The sequence below is a fragment of the Chanodichthys erythropterus genome, chromosome 23 (genome assembly GCF_024489055.1).
Source record: "Chanodichthys erythropterus isolate Z2021 chromosome 23, ASM2448905v1, whole genome shotgun sequence".
Classification (NCBI taxonomy): Eukaryota; Metazoa; Chordata; class Actinopteri; order Cypriniformes; family Xenocyprididae; genus Chanodichthys; species Chanodichthys erythropterus.
Genome location: NC_090243.1, coordinates 14667875 through 14689581, shown reverse-complemented (window position 1 = coordinate 14689581; position 21707 = coordinate 14667875). Strand labels below are relative to the sequence as shown.

Genomic DNA, 21707 nt, shown 5'->3' with positions numbered 1-21707 from the left:
ACCCCCATGTCATCCAAGATGTTTATGTATTTTTTTCTTCAATCGAAAAGAAATTGAGGTTTTTGAGAAAAACATTCCAGGATTTTTCTTTATATAGTGGACAGTGCAACAGTTACCAACAGGTTGAAGGTCCAAGTTGCAGTTTCAGTGCAGCTTCAAAGGGCTTTAAATGATACCAGACGAGGAATAAGGGTCTTATCTAGAGAAACGATCAGTCATTTTCTAAAAATTAATTAATTAAGTACTTTTTAACCACAAATGCTCATCTTGCACTAGCTCTGCGATGCGCTACACATTACGCAATCACGTTGGAAAGGTCCTACGTCACGTAGGTGGAAGTACCGCGGTAGAGCGAAAAACTTAATCTAATTTTCTCCTCCAACTTCAAAATCATCCGACATCATTGTTTTACCTTTTTTTTAAAGGCAGTTTGACTTAGTCTTCTCTTTATATATATATATATATATATATATATATATATATATATATATATATATATATATATATATATATATATATATATATATATATATATCAGTACAGTCCAAAAGTTTGGAACCACTAAGATTTTTTATGTTTTTAAAAGAAGTTTCGTCTGCTCACCAAGGCTATTTATTTAATTAAAAATACAGTAAAAACAGTAATATTGTGAAATATTATTACAATTTTAAATAACTGTTTTCTATTTGAATATATTTCACAAAGTAATTTATTCCTGCGATGGCAAAGCTGAATTTTCAGCATCATTACTCCAGTCTTCAGTGTCACATGATCCTTCAGAAATCATTCTAATATGCTGATTTGCTGCTCAAGAAACATTTAATGTGTACAATTGTACAAAATATTTGTGTACAATATTTTTTTTTTTTTTCAGGATTATTTGATGAATAGAAAGTTGAAAAGAACAGTGTTTATCTGAAATCTAATCTTTTGTAACATTATAAATGTCTTTACTGCCACTTTTGATTGATTTAATGCATCCTTGCTGAATAAAAGTATTCATTTCTTTCATTTCTTTTCAAAAAAATAAAAATAAAAATTCTTACTGACCCCAAACTTTTGAACAGTAGTGTATAATGCTACAGAAGCTTTGTATTTCAGATAAATGCAGTTCTTTTGAACTTTCTATTTATCAAGGAATCCTGAAAAAAAAGTACACAACTGTTTTCAACATTCAAAATAATCATAAATGTTTCTTGAGCAGCAAATCAGCATATTAGAATGATTTCTGAAGGATCATGTGACACTGAAGACTGGAGTAACGATGCTGAAAATTCAGCTTTGCATCACAGGAATAAATTACTTTGTCAAATATATTTAAATAGCACACAGTTATTTTAAATTTTAATAATATTTGACAATATTACTGTTTTTTACTGTATTTTTAATTAAATAAATGTAGCCTTGGTGAGCAGACGAAACTTCTTTTAAAAACATAGTGGTTCCAAACTTTTGGACTGGACTGTACTAATATATATATATATATATATATATATATATATATATATATATATATATATATATATATATATATATATATATATATATATATATATATATATGCCTCATATTTGCACTGATTAGAGTTTCAGGTTACGCAGAAAACTTTTCTGGGTCAAAGTGTGTTTCTCTGTCCAGCACACATCCCCAGGAAACACAGGAGGAGGATTGTGGGAAAGGGTGAAGTCTTGAGGAGGGGTCAGAGCCCTGAAACACAGAGCAAAATAAATACACGAACTATAAAAAAAAATACAGTCAGAAAGTGCACACAAAGCAGGTTATGCTGGCTGGCTTCCTTCATTAAATAAGCTGAACGTCTTCCGCTGGTTCCTGGAGCAGCCCTCCCCCCATCACTGCCCTGCTCTGACTGTTACAATGGCCTCCTGGACGTGGAGCTACATGGGCAAAGCCAGCATGGGGGGAAGCCAAGCACTTCCTGCCTCCAGAGCTGGCAGAGAGACAAGCTCTCACGGGAACAGTGTGCAAGAGCAGGAAGTGTGTGTGTGTGTATGTGTGTGTATGTTGCCAGCACAGTTGGTCCAGCTCCCCATGAGACCTGGATGGGGAAAACTGGCTCTATGACAAGAGCAGATGTAAAGACATACTAGTCAACAAACCCATATAAGATAGTGTATGCACACACACCAGGTCACCGGATGACCTTCAGATCACCAACTGACCTTTGGATGTGTTTAAATGTTCTTAAAAGAGCTGAGCATTTACAGTGTGGTGCAAATGATTCTTACAAATTCAAGTCCATTACATTGTAAACATTAAAGTCAAAACAAAGCACAGTTCGCAACCCATTTTACTTCTGTAATATGACAAATTTCTGAGTCAAAGAGGATATTCAACATTAAAGAAACTTTATAATAAAACTACCATTAGTATTTACATTCACACCATGAAATGATGCAATCTAAAATCTGCCATCTTTTCTCACGGGCGCTCAGTTCCACATCCAAGCTTTTTAGAGCCACAAATGTCAAGTGATTAATCACTCTAGGACCTCCAGAAAATTACATCATAGCAAGGCTTGATTGGCTCATGGCACCACAATGAATAAGTACAGTCCCAAACCCTTCACTATCCCAAGATGTGACAACGGCAGCAAACAAGGAAAAATATGCACATTTTCAAGCTTTTATGTATATTATACAAACCCGATTCCAAAAAAGTTGGGACACTGTACAAATTGTGAATAAAAAGAGAATGCAATGATGTGGAAGTTTCAAATTTCAATATTTTATTCAAAATACAACATAGATGACATATCAAATGTTTAAACTGAGAAAATTTATCATTTTAAGGGAAAAATAAGTTGATTTTAAATTTCATGACATCAACACATCTCAATAAAGTTGGGACAAGGCCATGTTTACCACTGTGTGGCATCCCCTCTTCTTTTTATAACAGTCTGCAAACGCCTGGGGACTGAGGAGACAAGTTGCTCAAGTTTAGGAATAGGAATGTTGTCCTATTCTTGTCTAATACAGGCTTCTAGTTGCTCAACTGTCTTAGGTCTTCTTTGTCGCATCTTCCTCTTTATGATGCGCCAAATGTTTTCTAGGGGTGAAAGATCTGGACTGCAGGCTGGCCATTTCAGTACCCGGATCCTTCTTCTACGCAGCCATGATGTTGTAATTGATGCAGTATGTGGTCTGGCATTGTCATGTTGGAAAATGCAAGGTCTTCCCTGAAAGAGACGACATCTGGATGGGAGCATATGTTGTTCTAGAACTTGGATATACCTTTCAGCATTGATGGTGCCTTTCCAGATGTGTAAGCTGATCATGCCACACGCACTCATGCAACCCCATACCATCAGAGATGCAGGCTTCTGAACTGAGCGCTGATAACAACTTGGGTTGTCCTTGTCCTCTTTAGTCCGGATGACATGGCGTCCCAGTTTTCCAAAAAGAACTTCAAATTTTGATTCGTCTGACTACAGAACAGTTTTCCACTTTGCCACAGTCCATTTTAAATGAGCTTTGGCCCAGAGAAAACGCCTGCGCTTCTGGATCATGTTTAGATATGGCTTCTTTTTTGACCAATAGAGTTTTAGCCGGCAACGGCGAATGGCACGGTGGATTGTGTTCACCGACAATGTTTTCTGGAAGTATTCCTGATCCCAGGTTGTGATTTCCATTACAGTAGCATTTCTGAATGTGATGCATGGTTATGTATGGTTTTCTGGCCTTGACCCTTACGCACAGAGATTGTTCCAGATTCTCTGAATCTTTGGATGATATTATGCACTGTAGATGATGATAACTTCAAACTCTTTGCAATTTTTCTCTGAGAAACTCCTTTCTGATATTGCGATACTATTTTTGGCCGCAGCATTGGGGGAATTGGTGATCCTCTGCCCATCTTGACTTCTGAGAGACACTGCCACTCTGAGAGGCTCTTTTTATACCCAATCATGTTGTCAATTGACCTAATAAGTTGCAAATTGGTCCTCCAGCTGTTCCTTATATGTACATTTAACTTTTCCAGCTTCTTATTGCTACCTGTCCCAACTTTTTTGAAAAGTGTAGCTCTCATGAAATCCAAAATGAGCCAATATTTGGCATGACATTTCAAAATGTCTCACTTTCAACATTTGATATGTTATCTATATTCTATTGTGAATAATATATATATATATATATATATATATATATATATATATATATATATATATATATATATATATATATATATATATATATATATATATATTAATGATTATTATTATTATTATCATTAATTACAAAACATTAATCAAAACTAAGTAAATAAAGCTGCCACTGGCTAAACATGTACTAAGATCAAATGTTTGTAATGTATGATTAGATGAATTGTTATGCTGCAGACTAAGACAAGTCCTAAAAATAAAATAAAATAAAATAAAAGCCACCAACAAAACAAAATATCATAATGTAATATTTGCAAAACACATTTAATAAATTATTTGCAATTTATATGTTGCTTTCTTGGGGAAAAAATGGCTGTTTGGGACAAAAAGTGTAGTTATGAAATCTAACAGCATGGACTAACAATAACTATGTTTCCATCCACCTTTTTTTATGCGCATTTTGGGATATTGCATTAAAAAAAAAACGCTGGAGGGAAACGCCAAGATGCGCATAAATTTGAGGCAGATAATTTTTTATCCAATAAGAAGGCATGCGCATAAACTACATTGGAAACACATTTACCAAAACTCAATGAGAATACCATAGGCTGGGTCTTTAATTTTATCTATCTGGAATGGATTGGGATGTCGTTAGGAAATGGGAGTGTTGAAATGTAAGAGTACATCATTCAAAATCAAAGCAAGTTATTGTATTTTGGTAGAAATACAAGCTTTTTTCTTTTTAGAAACAGTGAGACCAGCAATGTGCTTTTAAAAAGTCTTGTTTGCTCTAAACCAAATCAGTTATTTTGTTTACCTTTAAAACAAACCCTTGAGCCCTCATTCGTCATTTGATAGTGATTCCTGTGGCACCGTTGAGTGTCTATCGCTGTGGGCTTGTGATTTTTTACCCTTTCTAATCTCATTTCCACATGGCTGAGATTCTTTCACAATACAGTTTCGCTGAATGTCACAAGACGGAACCTCACAGGGATGAGACGATTCCGTCTCCCAAATCGAATAAAATCGTGACCTATTTCTCTTATCCAGCTCACATCTTTCAAACATATTCCCCCGGTGGCAATTGGCATACACGACCCAGATATCTAGACACTGAGCTGGAAGGGGAAAAAAACGTGAAGACATGAAAAAGCATTAGGAACCGTCTACAAGGGCATCTCAAAACCCCATAGGTAATGTCACTACAAATGCATAACGGGCATCACAGGAAGTTCTGCCTCCAGCTGCTCATGCATGAAGCTCTCTGTATGTGATACAAGATACTCAGTTGTAATGTGGCACATTAAAGCACAAATGTTCCCTTGTTATAACTAAGCATGCAAAGCACATCAAAGTAGTGAAGCAATCCAGGAGAAATGCTTTGCCATCTGCCTCCATTAACTCCGCCTAAGGCACAGTCCATCTATCACATTCTGAGTGCTCAGTATGCACGCTGATTATGTTTTACCATGGTGCACTGGAACAAGCTTCTCCTATGAGATGGTGGTGCTAGCTAATGCTTAGTTCTATAAAAAAAAAAAAAAAAAAAAACCTGTATGTTATGTATTAAGTTTTGGTGCATTATATTGATAAAAAGTAACAGAAAAGTCATTTATAATATTACAAAAGATTTCTACTTCAAATAAATGCTGTTCTTTTGAACTTAAAAAATTATTTCCACAACAATATAAAGCCAAACAACTGTTTTCAACACTGATAATAATAACCAGTGTTGGGGAAAGTTACCTTCAAAATTAATGCATTGCAATATTGCATTACTCCCTTAAAAAAGTAACTAATTGCTTTAAGTTACTTTTTATGGAAAGTAATGTATTGTGTTACTTTTGCATTACTTTTTCTCATCTGGGCTGGGCTTGCTTGTTTTTTTAAATAACAAAAAAAGTTCTATTTTTGGCAAATGTAAAGGCCCTTTCACACCAAAAGTGAAATGAATAAGGCTCAGGCCGAAGACAATGCAAATTCATGCCTGTACAGTAGAGGGCGCAGCTCAAAGCTTTCAGCATCGAAGGTCAGCAGCAAAGACATTGGCTAATAAAGTGAGATTAAATACATAAAGTATATTTGTGTAATTTAACATAATTAATTGCAGGTTTGCATTTCACTGTTTTTAATTATTTTGAGGAATACTGAATCTATTTTGTGCAAGTGAGATGAGTAAATGCCTACTTACATTTAGTCTAGAACTACAATAACCATCATGTTCACAGAGCGCACATAACAGCTCTGCATTTTATTTCTCTCAACATGGGGTGAAGAGAGCTGTCAGTTGATAAATGGGAAAGCAAAGTAATTTGCATTACTTATTTGAAAAATTAACTCAGATATTTTGTAAATAAGGAAAGGGTTGCTTTAGTTACTTAAAAAAAAGGAATCTGATTACATAACTCACGTTACTTGTAATGTGTTACCACATATGTAGGGCCCTATGATTTCCGTGACGTAGAAATGCAGACGGAATCACGGAATCCAGTCATAAAAACTGAATTTACTGTTTATCACGGAATTTGTCAAATTTTTGTGTCTGTGAATATTAAACAGCAAAAAAAGTGTGTGAATGAATGGAACAGACCAAAGACTATAGAATAGCACAAGATGTGTCACTCGTATTGTTTTGAATGGGAGAAAGTGTAACGCGCAATATGGCGGAATAAGTCCCGCCTTCTAAATAAAAGCCAATCGCCGACTGGTAAAGTTATCGCGTCACTTCAGCGGCCGTTAGAATCACCGGTTCCTATAGAAACAGTCAGACTCTTTGCATTTAGGTCTGCGCATTAGCTTGATCCAGCCTGAATTTTTTTTTTTTTTTTTTGTAATGATTCGAGCATTTAGAAACTAAATTTATGAGCCGGTTGTTGTTAGATTTCATTGGTGATTTCAAATATGAAATTTAATCGTAAGGTTGGCGAACAGTTTTGGAGAATTTGATGTTTCCCCATTCAAAGAGATTGCATGATGCCTAGGATGCCCGAGAGGCGTTTCAAAGATGGCCGCCGAGTGAAATGACTTGTCTTAAAGGGACTTTGCATAGATGCACGGGTTCATTTACCACACACACACACACACACACTGAAGCACTCTGCCGCCTCACTATATGAGGACATGAATGCATAAACTTCATCTACAGAGCTGCTCTGAGAATCACTTCATGAGCATTTTACTGTTTTCAGAAAAACTACCATCATATCATAAACACTCACGGCAACCTGTCAAAATAAAAGTTCAGTTTAACTTGATGAAATAGTGACAGAAATATATTACTGTTGTACAGTAGAATTTAGCTACGTCTAGATGTAATAATAACTCTAATAATAATAACTTTATTTTTTAAGGAATAATACATTTTTCTTCCATGTTTTAATTTTAACATTTAAGATCGGTTGTGCAGCGCTTTGATTGACAAAAAAGTTTGTTTAATTTCATAAGATTTAAAGATAAATTATGCATTTATTTGATTGGCAGAAAAATTTAAATACACAACAGAATTTCTGAAAAAATACATAACATTTAAATGATATAAAATAAAATAAAATAAAATAAAATAAAATAAAATAAAATAAAATAAAATAAAATAAAATAAAATAAAATAAAAATATAATTAAAAATAAAAACTGAGGGAATAAAAAACATTTTCATAGGGCCCTAAAATTTAATTTTTGTTAAACTATAATAAATTGATGTTAAATTGTATAATTTTTATGATTTTATTTAATTAGTCATGCTTTTTGTTTACAAAAATTTAATTTAACCAGTAAAATGGTGTCCAAAAAAGTAAAAACAGAAAAGTAACGGAATCCAGGAAAAAAAAAAAAAAAAAAAAAAAAACAGATTTTGGAAAAAAAAAAATATTTTATTTTATTTTATTTTAAAGGTTGATTCAACAGTCCATCACTTTCCAAAGATAGTTAAGAATATAGCTTACTGTAAGCATACACTTACTATGCTTACTATGTACTATGAATAAAATTCATAGGGCCCTATATATGGGGAGCAAATTATCATAGATACCTGGGGGTGGGCTTTCTCTACAGAACATATAAAAATCTAGTTCATATTAATTTTTCACACCAACCATGCTCTGATCTTCCACTGAAAGATCTCCATTTCCTCTTTCCTGTGTCTCTGTTGTCTAACTGTCCTACAAAGCTCAAGAACAACCTATAAAAAAACAGATCCATTATCGCTGGGAAGTTCAGTGGATGAATGAGGGAGATTATATCGCAAGGAACGATATCCAAACACCCAAAAGCAACATATAAAAAGAGGACGAAATACTATTTGGAGACCCCAATCCCACAGTCCTGCACTGCTCAACAAAAGAAAGCTATATTTTTTTCTCCCTCTCTGAGATATTCTCAGAAATGAACTGTGTAAGCAGGAAAGTAAAACAGGGCCTATCAATATGAATTAAGATAACGCTGTAAGATAATGGCAGAGAGGGCAGGAGATTAGTCCCATCCTCTATTATGCTCTTAATGAAGTGTTACCAGATGTCATTCAACAGTGAATTCTCAAAATGTCTTCCTCATTTTTTATGAAAGCTACGATTTTAATTTGCCAAAGTTTTCATATGGATAAAACTAATTAAAACTGTCGCTTAAATATTAACCAAAGAAATGCTAGGATACATGTGGCCCTGAGCAGAATTAAGCCATGATGGTTTGGCATGTTGAAAAGGTGCTACACTGCCCTCTGTTGGTAGATGGAAGCACTGGATGTTGGACAGTCAGATGTCAATTTTATCACCATTGTTATAAAATATAAACAGATAAAACAGTGTCGGTCTAATAATAATAAACTGGTTGTGAAATTCTCATAAGCGTAATGCATATGGATGTTTCTAATTCTCATCTGTTGATTCTTCTCATTACTGTAATGCAGTAATGAGAGTTGTCCTGTTTGGACACAATATTGTTTTTATTATTAAAATCAGCATAAATTAAATGCAGTACTACAAATACTAGCATGATACTATACTACTTAAGATATATTTAACAATATATTATAATAAAACAATTATTATTTTGTTTTGCATTTTGAAAATTTGCAGTAGAGTAATGAGAACTGCAAGAGAATATGTGCTTATTTAACTGCGCTTTTTATTTTTTGGGTTAACTGTGACTTTTGACTTAGACTTCATGAGATTCACCCCAGCAGCTTCAAATCAGGCCTAACAAACCATATAAACTTGTATTTTATATCAGTCATTAGGATCATCAACATGTCCAGAGGGCCTTTAAACTACCAACAAAGAACCATTAGTCATACTCACAATTTCTTAAGGGCTTTAATCACATGATTCATGAATGAATCCTGAGCCAGTTTTCCATGTGGCTGATGTCTGCTGACCTCCTGGATGGACTCGTATAGTCTCAGCTTCACTGGAGGTTTGCTGCCAAGAGCAATAGAGAAGATCAGATGATTCTCATAAAGTTTATATCCATCATTTGCCAATTCCACAGTTTGTGCTTTTGAATCGGAATATAATAAATGAGGATATTTATGATGAAGTGCAGTTTGGGCTGCAAGAAATAAAAAAGAGTTATACTTTAAGTGATTGCATGACAAGACTTCAAATGACTTCAGACTTCATATCTGAACTGAATTTAGTCAAGTGACTTTTACTGATCATAAAAACATTCTGTGTTTTTTAAAATGTTCTGCCTAAATGCTTATAAATTGTGCCGATGAATAAATTTTATTCATTATTTTTATTTTATTTCGGTTAAATATAACCTGAAAAGCGCAAATATATTACAGTAAACACTCAACTTAAAGCCTTTATTATGTATAATGCATTATAAAAGTATTTCACAATTATGTTACAATGCATTATGTCTTTTCATAAAGAATTGTTACAAAAGTCAAAATGCATTATAATATTAGCAGATTCCTTGTTACATCTGAAATCGGTTGTTTGTCATGTTTTAATGCATTATACTTTCTAATGGTGTGTTCGATGAATAGTTGGGTCATTGACGAATAAGGTTTTTAAAAGTGTAAAAAAACATAATGGAGATATAATTAATTTTGAAATTGTATTAAGTGTTAACAATGAGATTATGTGGTTTGTATAATTAATTAAGACTGTTTTTTCTTTTTTTTTTCCAAGATGGACAAAATTTGTCACCAAAAAGTCATTCGGTTTAACCAAAATTTCAGTTTTACCGAATGACACTTTTGGTTATACCGAATGATGATATTTTCAAACAATGCTAACAAGCTGATATCTAGCTAGCTAGTTAGCTAGCAAAAGAAAAATAATTTTTTTAATTTTTTTTTTACTTTATATTTAGTACAAGTTTTTTTTAAATATTACAACATTTTCAAAGTTTAATAGCAGTTGTACCAAATGACCTGATGTTTCGGGTACTTTGCTTCATGCTTCATGTGGTCCTTTGCAGGTGTCTGAATGATATCACACCCTGTCACATGATATTGACCGCATGACTTGATCCAAAATGGTCCCTTTATATTACTGATTTTATAGTTTTAATGACGACTTTATATTATTCTATATTTTGGTAAAAGAAATAATAAAGAATCGTAGGTGTGCCCAAACTTTTGCTCAACAGCATAACTAAAAAGCGCAGCCACATTAAGCAGTGCATTCAATCAGAATTACCTTAACCACAGTCCTAAAGTTGATTTACAAGATAATCACTTGCCATTTTTCATTTATGCCAATCCTTAAATAACCTTTTTTTGTGAACGCTATTCAAGACGTCGATTCCAACTGGGAGCAGATCTATATTCCAGCCAATTAGAGCCATGACTCATATGTCACTACCCACAAGAACATTCATTTTTGCTGCTCCAGCAGGCTGTTGAGAAGACTGTAAACATTACTCAGAACATCTCTGAGTGGGACTACAGTGGGACTGAAATGACAGACAGGTCCTCAGTTTCTGCGTCACGCCTCTGCAGGGGCGCGGCCCACTTGTCTTTTATAAACACTTCCTGTTTGTGACTTTCACTCTACAAGATGCGACTTTCCAAAAAAACACAAGGGCGATATTTAGAATATTGACGCAAGTTTGACGTAAGGCCTAAAACTGCTCCTGCGCACTCTTATCAGCAAGATGCAAAAAATAGTAATATTACAACTGAATGCAGAGGAGTGCTGAAAAATAAATAAAACAAAAACACTTCTGTTCAAAGGTTTGAACAGTAGTGCTCAACATATTCCTTTTATTCAGCAAGGATGCATTACACTGATCAAAAGTGACAGTAAAGACATTTATAATGTTTCAAAAGATTTCTATTTCAAATAAATGCTGTTCATTCAGCCTTGAAGTGAGAACTAATACTTTAAGTGCACTAAATTTAAATGGGACATTGTTTAACCCTTAAACAGGCAAGAGTGGAAAATGATAAGCAAAAAATATTTTCATGATATTTTTTATATCATCTGAGCTTAAGTAAAACATATCCAAAAGAATTTTTGAAATATTTGATATATTTTGGAGTTGTGACTCCCAGGTCACGTTGCCTGATTAGGGTATAAAAAAAGGACCAAGTCATTAATCTGTTAACTGTTACTGGCCTACTTGCCACTGCATGCTTAAAACAATTATATCCTATGCTTTACCTGATGTAATGTTGACAAATTATATATCATTACACAATTTATTTGAACTACTTTATAAAAATAAAAAAAATTCTAATCTTGACAAAACACATATCATTGGAAAGTTCTGAGTCTCACGGTCCCATCTGCCAACTGTTTTTTGATATTGAGACTGAAATGTATAAATTTGATACAGGAGAATGCATTAAAAAAACACCCAGTGGCTATTTTTGGTACAACACCTAAAAATCTCATGGGAAGTTACATTTTGTGATATTAAATTAAAATTTAGAACACAAATTGGTTAGACATATGACTTTGATTTGATAGTAATTTTAGAGTAAAACTTATTTTGTAAAATATACATTTTATATAAAACATTTACAGTACAGTCCAAAAGTTTGGAACCACTATGTTTTTAAAAGAAGTTTCATCTGCTCACCAAGGCTACATTTATTTAATTAAAAATACAGTAAAAACAGTAATATTGTGAAATATTATTACAATTTAAAATAACTGTGTACTATTTAAATATATTTGACAAAGTAATTTATTCCTGTGATGCAAAGCTGAATTTTCAGCATCATTACTCCAGTCTTCAGTGTCACATGATCCTTCAGAAATCATTCTAATATGCTGATCTGCTGCTCAATAAACATTTATGATTATTTTCAATGTTGAAAACAGTTGTGTACTTTTTTTTTTCAGGATTCCTTGATGAATAGAAAGTTCAAAAGAACAGCATTTATCTGAAATACAAAGCTTCTGTAGCCTTATACACTACTGTTCAAAAGTTTGGGGTCAGTAAGAATTTTTATTTTTATTTTTTGAAAAGAAATTAAAGAAATGAATACTTTTATTCAGCAAGGATGCATTAAAATCAATCAAAAGTGGCAGTAAAGACATTTATAATGTTACAAAAGATTAGATTTCAGATAAACACTGTTCTTTTCAACTTTCTATTCATCAAATAATCCTGAAAAAAAATATTGTACACAAATATTTTGTACAATTGTACACATTAAATGTTTCTTGAGCAGCAAATCAGCATATTAGAATGTTTTTTGAAGGATCATGTGACACTGAAGACTGGAGTAATGATGCTGAAAATTCAGCTTTGCATCACAGGAATAAATTACTTTGTCAAATATATTCAAATAGAAAACAGTTATTTTAAATTGTGATAATATTTCACAATATTACTGTTTTTTACTGTATTTTTAATTAAATAAATGTAGCCTTGGTGAGCAGACGAAACTTCTTTTAAAAACATTAAAAATCTTAGTGGTTCCAAACTTTTGGACTGGACTGTAGAGTACATTTGATTTACAGTAAATATAATCATTTTTTGAAGTTACTTTTTCTTTAAAAAAAAAAAAAACAAGACCAAACTTATGTCTAAAACATTCTTAAATTACAACCATTTAAATTTAGTGTAGTGTTACGTATATTCTCAAAAAAGGGAGCAACAGTTTTTTTAATATGGTTACCTTAGACTTTTCCACTCTTAGGGTTAATCCCTTTTTTATACCCTAAACAGGCAACGTGACTCAGGAGTCACATACATTTCAAAACGTGCTAAATAACAACATAAACAACATATGACAAATTTTTTTTCTACAGCACCCAAAGACAATGTTCAGAATTAATGTTAGCAGTAATATAATTAGTAAGTTTAATATATAATTATCTACTTCAAAATCTAAATGTTTTCCACCACTGGCAGCCATGTTGGATTTAGATCAGGCTTATTAATAGATCACTGAAAACTTGAAGCAAATCATGTGACCAGCATACTTGAGACAGACCAGGCATTGATAAATGATAAAAGGATTTAATAAAAAAATGTGACTTGTGAGTCACGTTGCCTGATTTAGGGTTAAAGGGGTCATTTGTTGCTTTTTTAATGTTTTCCTTTTTCTTTAGTGTGTAATGTATCCGTTTGTGCCAACTAGGGCTGTCAAACGATTAATCGCAATTAAATGCATTCATAATAAAAGTCTGTGTTTACATAATATGTGTGTGAATACTATGTATAATTATTATGTATATATAAATACACACACATGCATGTATATATTTACAGAAAATTTGTTATATTTATACATGTAATATTTTTATTTTTATATATAATATAAATTACATAAATATATATACAGTATATACAAGCAAATACTTCTTAAATATATACATGTATGTGTGTGCATTTACATGCACATAATAATTAAACATAGTATACACACATATATTATGTAAACACAAACTTTTATTTTGGATGCGATTAATCGCAATTAATCGTTTGACAGCCCTAGTGCCAACTATACACAAAGGCTATTTACCACTGTGAAAATGTGTTGCGCTTGCAAAGTTGGTTCAGATTGATCTGCTTGATCATCCGTATTTTCAAAATTCGACTCAGGCTCGAACTGATGCAGTAAAACTAACAACAATTATTAACTGTGTGTTTACAGTTGCTTTAGAAGCCTTGAAAGCTAAAACTCATGACTATGGTAATAGGTGTTACATTTCTGATACATGCTTGAGGTGTTTGGCCAATCACAATGCACTGGGTCAGCTGGCCAATCATAGCACTCTGGGCTTTTAAGAAGAACAGGCTTTGTAGAAACCAGGGGTGCGTTTCCCAAAAGCATCGTTAGCCAACTATGGTCCCAAGTTTCATTAAACTCTATTGGTAATGATGGAAATTAAGACCATAGTTGGCTTTTGGAAACACACGTTTCAGCGTTTCAGACAGACTGGGAATAGAGGTGCAGCAATAATGTACAGTATGTGAAAAATAATGTGTTTTTTGAACATTAAAGGGTTAGTTCACCCAAAAATGAAAATTTTTCCCATAATTTACTCACACTCAAGCCATCCAAGTTGTACATGACTTTCTTCTTTCAGACAAACACAATCAGAGATATATTTAAAAATATCCTGGCTCTTCCAAGCTGGCAGTGAATGGGGGGCCCGATTTTGAAGCCAAAAAAAAGTGAATCCATCCATCAATAAAGTAATCCACACGTCTGTAGGGATGTAGGAGTAGCGTAAGCCTTAGATCTCTCGTGGTTTAAACAAACAGGGCTGGGCAACAAATTCAAGCTCCTCTTCTCCTCCACCATTTCTATTTAAAATTTTTCATTTTAGACTTCTAATTCGTGACCTGTGTTTTGTTTTGCTTAATCATCTGTGCTTCCGTGTTCGTCATATTTTTTATACAAAGACCCATTTTTTGCTTCAAAATCCCATTATAAAGCTGGGAGGAGCCAGGATATTTTTAAATATATCTTTGATTGTGTTTGTCTGAAAGAAGATAGTCTTGGATAGCTTGAGGGTGAGTAAATCATGGGATAATTTTCATTTTTGGGTGAACTATCCCTTAAAGGTGCCATCGAATGAAAAATTTACTTTATCTCGGCATAGTTGAATAACAAGAGTTCAGTACATGGAAAAGACATACAGTGAGTCTCAAACTCCATTGTTTCCTCCTTCTTATATAAATCTCATTTGTTTAAAAGACCTCAGAAGAACAGGCGAATCTCAACATAACACAGACTGTTACGTAACAGTCGGGATCATTAATATGTACGCCCCCAATATTTGCATATGCCAGCTCATGTTCAAGGCATTAGACAAGGGCAGGACATCTGGATCTGTGCACAGCTGTATCATCAGACTAGGTAATCAAGCAAGGATAATAGCGGAAAATGGCAGATGGAGCAATAATAACTGACATGATCCATGATATCATGATATTTTTTGTGATATTTGTAAATTGTCTTTCTAAATGTTTCATTAACATGTTGCTAATGTACTGTTAAATGTGGTTAAAGTTACCATAGTTTCTTACTGTATTCACAGAGACAAGAGCCGTCGCTATTTTCATTTTTAAACACTTGCAGTCTGTAAAATGCATAAACACAACTTCATTCTTTATAAATCTCTCCAACAGTGTGTAATGTTAGCTTTAGCCACGGAGCAAAACCTCAAACTCATTCAGAATCAAATGTAAACATCCAAATAAATACTATACTCACAGGAAACGATGTATTGTATGCATGATGAACACTTTGTAAAGATCCATTTTGAGAGTTATATTAGCTGTGTGAACTTTGTGTTTGCTGTTTAACATGTCGAGAGCACCCGGGGGCGGGGAGCGGGAGATTTAAAGGGGCCGCGCGCTTAATCGTTGCATATGTAATTATGGCTCAAAATAGGCAGTTAAAAAAATGAATTAAAAAAAATCTATGGTGTATTTTGAGCTGAAACTTCACAGACACGTTCAGGGGACACCTTAGACTTATATTACATCTTTTGAAAATAGGTTCTAGGGCACCTTTAAAGCATGTTAACCTATTCTAGTATACTCAATAAAAAAATTTTAATAGCTTAAGGGACATTACAAACAAAACAGGTCTCTAATCGAAGCTTACTTTAATGTGTTTGTAAAGTATATTCTAATTTGATTACATTTGGATCACCTTGTTTGATTTATAAGGTAATCTAATCTAATTCTGAGCTTTACTTTGCTATGGTGTTTACTAAGTTCTAAGTTTTGCAGCTGAATAAACTACTTCTCCAGGTAAGAAGATTACAGCATTACCTGAAACTGATCTTGAACAGCTTGCTGAAACTAAGCAGACATGAGCTGCACTTTCTCTAGGAATATGGTGTTCTTGCATTGTAAATAACTGACTTCATAATGTCTGCCCCATAGACTTTTATGCAAAACTTACTTTTTCCTTACTTAGTGAAAGTTTCAACTAGTTTTAGTAGTATGATCTCATGATACGTACTGTGATTACTAATTTGTATAATTTTTTAAATATTAAAGAAATAGTTACTCACATCTTACTTTCGGGCTGTATTGTGGGTAAAGATGTCTGAGGGCGCAGGAATATTCCTTGATAAAGTTTCATGAATTTTTTATGGGCCTCTTCAGAAGAACTAATACTGTGAAGAAAAGTGAGAATGTTACACATTTTTATTTTTTTAATGGAATATTGAAACTAGTTTAACAAGTTCAAAAGCAAGTAAAACATTCAGACAAAATGACAAAAATTAATTTACCACATTAATGACCATTTCTACCTTTCATTTAGCTGGGTTAGTTGTGTCAGCTGTGTGTAGTCAATGTCTGCAAGTCTTTGCTCAGCTGTAATAAAAGTAGGAAGCCACATTTGGCAGATCAGTAACAAGCAACAAAAATCTTTGTACAATTTTTGGGAGGATTAGGGCTAGCTGTCACAAGGGTTATATCTAATTGTTACAATTACACAAATGTGTGAAAATCTCTAAAGACAAAAAAAATTAAAATAAACGCTGTTCTTTTGGACTTTCTATTCCATCAAAGGGAGAAGGACTCCCAAATGTCCAACTTCCCTCTTCTAAAGGCTGAAATGCTCAATAGAGATTCACAGGCAAGACTTTATGGCGTAGTGTTATGTATATAAGACTTCAAAGATCAAATCTAAAGCTTATTTTACCGAATTAAAAGATTCAGTAGACTGTGTGACAACCAGCTCCAGTCGATCCCCTCTGTCTGGACTATGCAGAATAGCCTTGTTGTCATTTACAAAAGGGATTGGATCCCAATCCAAGACCATAATATGAAGTAGTCGATGATATGTACAATATAACTGACTTCTTACATTATTAAACATGTTGATTCGAAATTTCTCTGTACCTGAATGTCGGTTTCGGCGCATGACTGTTTGAAGTGTCATTGCAGCAAATGATAACAAGACTCATGTAAACAGTGAGAAATGTTTGGCCTGTTGCTGTGCGTCATGGCAACAACCACATACTCATATTACAGAACAAGGGTATCGCGTTAAATCATTAATAAAACGTGTGATATTAGTCTCTTGTTGAGATGGCACGCTTTATATTTGTTTGGCCATAAAACTACTTCCAACCGAAGCCAAGCGTCGAGTGTCTCCGAATCAAATGTTTTTGAACAAATCAGTTGATTTGACTCCCAAATGAATCGGTGTTTTTTGAACAATTCGGTTGAATTCACTCATTCATAAATTCATCGACGCACTCATAAAGGCGGTCATTTGTCGCCAACCACGACGTGGGAAACAGTCAATGAAGAAAATTAAATTCAAACACATAAATAAATGAAGAGTTCATTTGCAAAAACCGATAAACGCCATTTTTTAAAAAAATGAACTAAGTGTTGTGCATTATTCTCCATATATAGCACGTTCTGTACCCTAAATCCATTTTGTCAGAAGAGCCGGTTTTGTCCACTTTCAGGCATCGCAAGTTCACGTTTTACAGCAGAAGCCGACAAGCGCCCTTGTTGTTTGTGTACAGAAACCGATAAGTCCGTTTTAGCGAATCAGCGCGCAGTATTCAGGTCAGGTGACAAGGCTTCTAGTCACTTCAAAAAGACGTGCTAGCTGAGGGAAGTTTTATCAAAGCTCACTAAAAGTGATCGAGGATTTATGATTTCGACTCCTGTAAGTCCTTGTACACCATACACGACTTACATGCTGAAAAATTGGTTGTCCTTTTGTGTGTGTGTGTGTGTGTGTGTGTGTGTGTGTGTGTGTGTGTGTGTGTGTGTGTGTGTGTGTGTGTGTGTGTGTGTGTGCGCGCGCACATGCGTGTGTGGATGAGTGCGTGTGTGTGTACTTGTGTGCCGATCTGTGTGTGTGTGTTTGAGAGAGAGAGAGAGAGAGAGAGAGAGCGAGAGAGCGAGAGAGAGGGCGTGCGTGTGTGTGTGCCGATCTGTGTGTGTGTGTGTGTGTGTGTGTGTGTGCGCGCGCGCGCGTGGGTGGGTGGGTGTGTGTGTGCGTTTGTGTGCACATGTGTGTTTGAGAGTGTTTTAAATGCAATTACTTGGGTTTTGTTTAACTATGTAACATGAAATGTGGAGTTATCTGCTTTTGCCAAAAAACGACTGTTGGAGTTATCTGCTTTTGCTAAAAAACAAACTTTTAATATATATATAAAACATACTTTCACTGAATTTTAATTTTTTAATTTACCTGTATTTTTTAGAGTTATCTTTACTTAATCAAAACAGCCCAACTGCAGTTTGATTGTTATTACTTGGAATGCACAATAAAAAAAACATGATTTGTGAGAATTCATAAAAATGGAGTTATCTGTTTTTGCAAATAAACTCTTCAAATACACATCAGGGTTATTCTGCCGCTCTGGCAGTTATGGGTTAGTTCAGCCAAAAATGAAAATTCTTTCACTCACCCTCATGCCGTTCCACACCCATAAGACCTTCGTTAATCTTCAGAACACAAATTAAGATATTTTAGTTGAAATCTGATGGCTCAGTGAGGCCTGCATAGGGAGCAATGACATTTCCTCATCCATTAAAGGTACAATTTGTGATATTTTTTTCCGCTAGAGGTCGCTAGAAGCCTATTCAAAACAAAGGCGTAGTTTGATAACGCCAAGTTTTAGAGCGGAAACTTGGGACATGTGGTCTCCATCTCAATGGACGGTGCAAAAGAATAGGGATTGGAGTCTGGAAGAACTCATGTTCGTGGATACGATTATTAACTTTACTGTAGTATGAAGCAGAGCAGGAACGAGTGTTGCGGGAGCTGAACGAGGAGCTGGAGCGATTGATCAACACACGCCTCACGAGCAGCGGGACTTTTATTATGACACAGTCACCGGCGCCGCTTCCGCTTTTCCGGTCATGAGTTTACAGGAGCTGTCCTTGTTGACAGAACCAGCGGCAGATGGTAAACAGTAATTATGTTCCAATAAATAAGTAACACAATCCACCATAAAACATGCAAGAAGTAAATAAGGAACTGCTTGAAGCAAGCTAGTGGTTTGCTGGACGCTAGACACTACTTCCGCATTTGTCCATGGCACTGTTGTCATGTGGTTTGTACGTCAGTAAAGGCGGTAACAAAGGTAACTGACGTCATTGACAGGCGACTGCACTGCCCCGTGTCACTGTTTAGAATGGGAATTTTCTCATGATTTACAAGTAGTTGAAAACATTAGAGATATTGTTTGTAATCAGCTGGACAAAATATATAACACTAGCCTAGTGGTTTTTGGATATTTTACTGCACAAATTTTACATATTGTACCTTTAATGTAACGTTAGGCTACTAAAAACACATCTAAAATCAGTTGATGTGAGTACAGTGGTTCAATATTATTATTATACAGTGACGAGAATATTTTTGGTGTGCCAAAAAAACTAAATGAGTACTCATAGTGATGATGGCCGATTTCAAAACACTTCTTCAGAAAGCTTAGGAGCGTTATGAATCAGCGTGTCGAATCAGCTGTTCGGAGCGCCAAAGTCACGTGATTTCAGCAGTTTGGCGGTTTGACACGCGAGAGTCGAATATTGATTCGATACACTGATTCATTTATGCTCCAAAGCTTCATGAAACAGTGTTTTGAAATCGGCCATCACTAAATAATTCGTTTTTGTTTTTTGTTTTTTTTGGTGCAGCAAAAATATTCTCGTTGCTTTATAATATTAATATTGAACCACTGTACTCACATGAACCGATTTAAATATGTTTTTAGTAGATGGATCTTGAGAGAGGAAATGTCATTGCTCCCTATGCAGGCCTCACCGAGCCATCGGATTTCAACTAAAATATCTTAATTTGTGTTCTGAATATGAATGAAGGTCTTACAGGTGTGGAATGGCATGAGGGTGAGTAGCCTGATTAATGACAGAATTTTCATTTTTGGCTAAACTAATCCTTTAATAAACAAAACTGCATGCGTCTTGCGGAAGAACATTGTAGCCGGATCTACTTCTCTCTGTTTATGTCTATGACGAGTCACGGAGGTACTGTGATACTCCGCAGTGGTACGACCCGAACCTGTCTAAAATAGTCCGAATATAAGCACTTATTATAGGTGTACTGTAGTGATTCTGGATAAGACAAAAACGCGGTTTGGAAAATGGATTCATGATGTACTCACTCATTATATAATTTTTGTCAATTTTGAACACAAAAAAATCAGCAGACAGCAGAAGCAGCTTTAATTAAAACTAAAACTATTAAAAACATTTTTGTTAATTGAAAGAATGCTAAAATAAAATAAAAATATTAGATACAAATATTAAACTAAATGAAAATGTTGCTTTGACAATTATGTTTAAGTAGAAGCAAATAACGATAAAACACAAATTGTAATATTTAAAAGAAACAAAAACTAATAAAAATGACAAAAGCATATTTCAAAATTACTAACCAATTGATTAAACTAAAATTAAAACAAAAACTGAGAATATGAAAATAAAAGTTAGTCCTAAATATTAATAAAGACTATAATAGTAGGCTATATAAATAATACTGAAACAACACTGACACACATTTGCATTTTAAACTAGATTACAAATAAGGATGACCAACAACTCATGAACATATCTGTAAATAATAGAAGACGAGGAACTGTTCTATTCTTCTGTATGCCAGCTGAGACAGAAATATAAAATTAACATGTCTCTATTCTGAATTTTAAAAAGGGAAAGAATAAAGAGATGGAAGGCCTGTAAGATCAAAGACGTATTTTCTACTTCTTGTTAGCCTTGTCTGTTCCCTGTGAAACCACAACAGTAAATCCCCTCAGCTGAACTAAAAGCTTATAAGGTTTAATTAAGTAAGTGGTCCACCGCTCCATATGAGCCGAACTAATCCAGCAGAACAGCTCACAGGTCCACCAGTCAAATCTGCTCAAAGCTCTGTGACAATTTGCTGATATTCTCTGAAATGTTCGGAGATTTAGAAAGGCTGCTAACACTATAGAAACATACTGTGACTCAAACTCAAAAATGGTTTATATTGACCAGAAACAAGCACTTTTACTTCTTTTTTATGTCTTGTTATAAAACAGTATAATAGTTGTACACCTTAAAACAATGAAATATTAAAATGTGTATCAAATTTGTGGCTGTAAGCATGGTTTGGAACGTGGTCTGCAGATGACAGACACTCTGATGAATTGTGGCCTTAACTCACTTCTGAGGTCTGTTTG

At 34.3% G+C, this 21707-nt stretch overlaps 1 protein-coding gene across 1 annotated transcript in view; it reads right to left on the bottom strand.

Moving 5' to 3' along the window:
* cnbd1 (cyclic nucleotide binding domain containing 1) overlaps window positions 1–17419 on the bottom strand; it is a 60403-nt gene extending 42984 nt beyond the window's left edge. Inside the window, exons 1-4 of the mRNA XM_067377160.1 lie at window positions 17398–17419; window positions 16803–16866; window positions 16560–16664; window positions 9411–9530 (exon numbers count right to left, since the gene is read on the bottom strand). Coding sequence (XP_067233261.1) covers window positions 9411–9530; window positions 16560–16664; window positions 16803–16866; window positions 17398–17419 — 311 coding nt within the window. The remainder of the gene's footprint in view (window positions 1–9410; window positions 9531–16559; window positions 16665–16802; window positions 16867–17397) is intronic.
* Between the last annotated feature and the right edge of the window lie 4288 nt (window positions 17420–21707).